The 4928-nt window shown below is 33.9% G+C and overlaps 1 protein-coding gene and 1 pseudogene across 1 annotated transcript; both read right to left on the bottom strand.

Moving 5' to 3' along the window:
- Positions 1-244: 244 nt before the first annotated feature.
- LOC106845718 (olfactory receptor 5AC2-like) lies at positions 245-729 on the bottom strand (annotated as a pseudogene).
- A 2092-nt stretch (positions 730-2821) lies between these two features.
- Positions 2822-3762, bottom strand: LOC106845704 (olfactory receptor 5K4-like). The gene is given in 2 exon segments (XM_014864069.1): positions 2822-3051; positions 3054-3762. Coding segments are annotated over 2 exon segments (939 nt in total).
- Positions 3763-4928: the final 1166 nt, after the last annotated feature.

Here is a 4928-nt window from a genome sequence, read left to right as displayed (position 1 = left end):
CAATATTGTTAAGTAAATCAACTGTGGATGACGTGAGTCATTTCAACTGAAGTAGTAACTTCAACTGGACCCACATCCAAGTAAACATTGTGTCAAGCTGGGTTCCCTCACCCAGTGCTCACTGACCACCCTGACCACTAGCTTCTTGGGAATGGGTAGAGCCAAGGCTTAACTGCAAGACTTGGGCACTTGTTTATGCAAAAGGTAAAAAGAGAAACAATTTGAAATTTCCTTTGGGAACTGTTTACTTCTTTGCAACTTTTCTCAGTGCACCTATAACCTCTTTATTTCTCAAGTAGTAAATAAATGGGTTTAGAAGAGGAATTATAATTGCATAAAATAGGGTATACATTTTTGTCCTGGTCTTCAGCTAGGCCAGGTGCAGGACATACACACATGAAGACGAGACTGTCATAGTACAATGAGACAGAGAGCAGATGGGCACTGCACGTGGAGAAGGCTTTGCTCCTGACCTTTTCAGACTTTATTTAGAATGTCAAAGAACACACTAGTATAAGAGATTATGATGGTCATTAAAGTGGATATTTGTATAAAAGCAGTGAAAATTAAAACCACCAATTCATTAACAAATGGGTCCGTGGAAGAAATAGAATATAGTGGCAAGATTTCACAGTAGAAATAATGTATTACATTGGACCTGCAGAAAGTTAATCTAAATAATAATCCTACATGAAGTATGGGATGCAGAGAACCAATTACATATGACATACTTATCAACCAAGTACAGAGAAAGGAAATATAATCATGTTACACTAGTTGTCTCAGCAATGGAAAGTATTTGCACATCCCTAATAAAAACTGATTATTGAATTATTGGAAATTGTGAGATACCAGCTAGGATGAGAGAAATGGGGAGGTGTTAAATAAACGCATAAATAAATATTCATTTACTATAACTGGAAGTTGATTAATATGTCTACAATTAATACTAAGAAATACAGAGGCAAATTTTCTCATTTCACAACACTCTAAAATGAATCCCAGTTAAGTAAAAGTGCTATGTATATAAATTTAAGTGATGAAAAAAGAAAAAATATAAATTATGTTTATAAAATATCTCTGAATGAGAGGTAACTGAAGAATTTTAACATAAGTGGACGAGATAAACAGTAAGCCAGTTTATCTGGGGCATTCACGAATCAATCCTTTTTTTCCTCATTGATTTGTGATCTTCTTCCTATTTTAAATGGAAGTTTACTTTGGATAAGATGATTTTTTTCCATTAATCTATCTACTGATTCTTGATTTTAAACCAAATTGTTTTAGTTATTGAAACTTCATCATATATTTTAAAATATAATACATTGTCCATTAGTTTTATTGATTGTCCTTTTCCTAGAAAAATTTTAGGATTATTTAGCCAGGTTCCCAAGGAAATCTTCCTTGGATATTGATTTGAGTTAAAACAACCTGTTGATTGTTTTTAGAGAACAAGCCAAATAAAGTTACATCTTCAATTTATGCCACATACTAAATAAATTCCAGGCAGAATCAAGAGTGAAGTGCAGGAATTTAAACTGATGAAAGAAAGAAAGAAAGGAAGGAAGGGAGGGAGGGAGGGAGGGAGGGAGGAAAAGAAAGTCAGGAAAGAAAGAAACAGGAGGTGGGAACTGAGGAGGAGGAGACACAAGAAAAAGAGAAAAAGAAATGTTCATTAATCATAGACCTCAGATTAAGAAAAGAAATTTTAAACACAAAAGCATAAAAGATCACACAAGACAAGGTTAATAAATATGAGCATATCAAATTAAAATGTTTACCAGTTATAAATAACACAAACAAATATTAAAATACTATCAAGACACAGATGAAGTATTTGCCACAAATAGTTGCAACATTTTAATATCTTTTCTCTGTAAAGTGATACAAATAAATTAGGAAATAACAGTAAGACAAAGGAAAAATGAACAGACAATTCATAGAAGTAAAATGGCCAATAAACACACAAAATATTAATTTCACTATTACTCAAAAATATACTAAATAAAATGTCTTCATTAATATGTGTTTAAATGCTTATTGTTCACTATGTAAGGTACTATTCTATATTCCATAATACATAACATGATGGATGCCTTCAAAAGGTAAAGGACGTTCATCATACTTCAGGTTAAAGGAGATCTCAATCTAATGTAGCCAACTTGTTATAATTCATTGTTAATTATTCTACAAAATGTACATGTGACTCTGTGTGTGTGTATGTGTGTGTGTGTGTGTGTGTGTATTCCTTCCCATTCCATTTTTTCCACCTTCTTGGAGTCTTGTACGTATCAAACTTCATTACTTTAAATGTAGATGATTGCAGTTAGTTTGCTTCTAGTCTGTCTCTTCACAAACTAACCCACGTGTATCTGTCATGTCAGTTTTCGGAACGAAAATGGTCATTTCAATCTCCTACCAGGAAATTTTAAATGTTTCGAACACTCTGCATAGGATCAGATATAATGTCTTACATTAGCTAGACAAGGTTAATCAAGGCTGACTCTTCTACACATTTAAACATTTAATTTTGATGCCATCTTGATTTACTGAGGTTTGGAACGACAGTCTGACACAACTCCATGAGAGTAATGAGAGTTGATAAGGAAAATTATCATTGATTTACTGATCAGTTATCACTGATTTACTCTGATAAAGGTGGAGTTTGGATTAAGATTTGCCAGACAATTTTGAGATTCTATTCATGTCTCTTTTAACAAGCACAGTCTAATAATTTACAGATTGATATTTTATGTAAAAAGTATTTTTTGTTTCTTATATCACTTATCTAAAAACATTTTAATAAATTAAAATCAGGTTTTCATAGAGGATGATGTTTAAGAATATTATGATTCCACATAATTTTTTTCAGAACACTTATCACCTCTTTATTTCTCAGGCTATAAATAAAAGGGTTCAATAAGGGAATTACTATTGTATAAAAAATCGCCACCGCTGTGTCTTTATTCCCTTCTTCAAATGGTCGAAAATACATGAGGAGACAAATGTAGAACATTGAGACAGAGAGAAAGTGCGATGCACAGGTAGAAACGCTTTGCCTCTCCCCTCTTTGGATTTCATTTTGAAAACAGTGAGAAGTATGCAAATATAAGAGATTAAGACAGTGGCAATGGTGAAGATTTGAATTGGCATTGAAAATATATATATCATTGGTTCATTTATAAAAGGGTCAGTACAGGAGAGTCGATAGAGTGGAAGTATATCACAGAAAAAGTGGTCAATGTGATTAGACCTGCAGAAAGTTAACCTTAATAGAAACCCTACATGGATCAGGGAATGCAGGTTTCCAGCTATGAAGGCCCCTGTGGTCATCTGAATGTAGAGTTTCTTTGACATCATGGTGTGGTACTGCAGTGGGCTGCATATGGCCACATAGCGATCATAAGCCATTGCCGCCAGGAGAAAGCAGGCTGCAGTTTCTGCAAGGCAGAGAAAGTAAAATTGTGCCATGCATTCATTGAGGGAAATCACTGTGTTCTCAGAAAAGAAGTTCTCTAACATCCTGGGGGTAATGGCACAGGAACAACAGGAATCCATCAGAGCCAGGTTGCCCAGAAAGACGTACACTGGTGTGTGAAGATGCCGCTCCTTAAAAATCAGTGCCACCAAACCAAGATTCCCCACCATGGTGATCAGATAGATGGCCAAGAACACCACAAACAGAAGGGTCTTCAGCACTGGGTGATCTGTAAATCCTGTGAGGATAAACTCAGTTGTCAAGGAATGGTTATCCTCAATCATGTCCACTTTGTCTGTTGAGATAGAAATTGTAGAGAAAATGAGATTTAAATTAGAACGTATCTAATTCTCCCCTCGAATTTCCCCATGGACAAAAAGAAAGAAGCTCTTCTTCAATGATCCTATGCTGTCTCCTGAAAAGTAGCACACACACAGTAGGTCAAGTCTGTGAGAATAGAAGTATCACAAATTGCGTACACAAGGTTGTCTAGAACTGCCTGTGTGAATTCCCAGGACAGAAAAGCTTTTTCTTCATAAATTATCTAATGCTGATGTGCAAATTCCTAGTCAGTATGTACAATTTGGCTTTTCCAAAATTAGAAGACATTTTCTTATGGTGTCTTTTTCTCCAGGAAGAAAATAAACAAGTTTTAAATACTATAATATGGGATTGATGTGTTTTTTTAAAATAAATTACTTTAGACATTTTAAATGTCTAACTTTAAAAACTCCACTGAATCACAGTGGGTTTTAAAAATGGTTTCTCTGGCTTAGCATTCCTTTACAGATAAGATCACCAAGAGATATTTTAAAGAAAGACCTATTCATCCTTTAAGACAGGATAAGAATATAGAACATCTTTAAATTTTCTTAATAAGTTAATTTTGATACCATTTTATATTTAATCCAACACATTCTGGCTTCTACTCCTATGCTGGTGTGACACTTTCCCCAAAGAAGTTATTATTCTTAGTTATCCATTTATCCTAATACTTTTTGTCTCTAGTTTCAAGTGTCTACATGCATGCCTAACATGAGATTTCGTTACTAAGTCTCCATTCACAGTGTATACTCCTCATAAATACCTATGTTGCACTCTTTCATACTTCTTCTACAGAAACTAATGCCCTTACTTTCAGGGAATCCCGTGGAGGATTTACAGTTATTATGTGATTATTTATGTTTATAAACTCACTATTTACTCTTAATCCACTATATATTTATTGGAATTCAATGATCACTCAAATTTATTATGTATTTACTATAGTTTACCAAGAGTAATGTTACAAGAAACATAGGTTTTAAATATTGCTAAAATGCCTTTTCTTCTCTTGTGGAAATTGCTAAAGGTCTTTGGCCTCAGCATTTTTCACATAGACTAGTTTGGAGAAGTGCCTATTGATTCTTCACATACATTGTTTTAAAAACATATTTTGGTTAGTTTTTTT

This window comes from Equus asinus, chromosome 5, assembly GCF_041296235.1.
Source record: "Equus asinus isolate D_3611 breed Donkey chromosome 5, EquAss-T2T_v2, whole genome shotgun sequence".
In the NCBI taxonomy this organism is placed as follows: Eukaryota; Metazoa; Chordata; class Mammalia; order Perissodactyla; family Equidae; genus Equus; species Equus asinus.
This window is presented reverse-complemented; position numbering and strand designations above follow the sequence as displayed.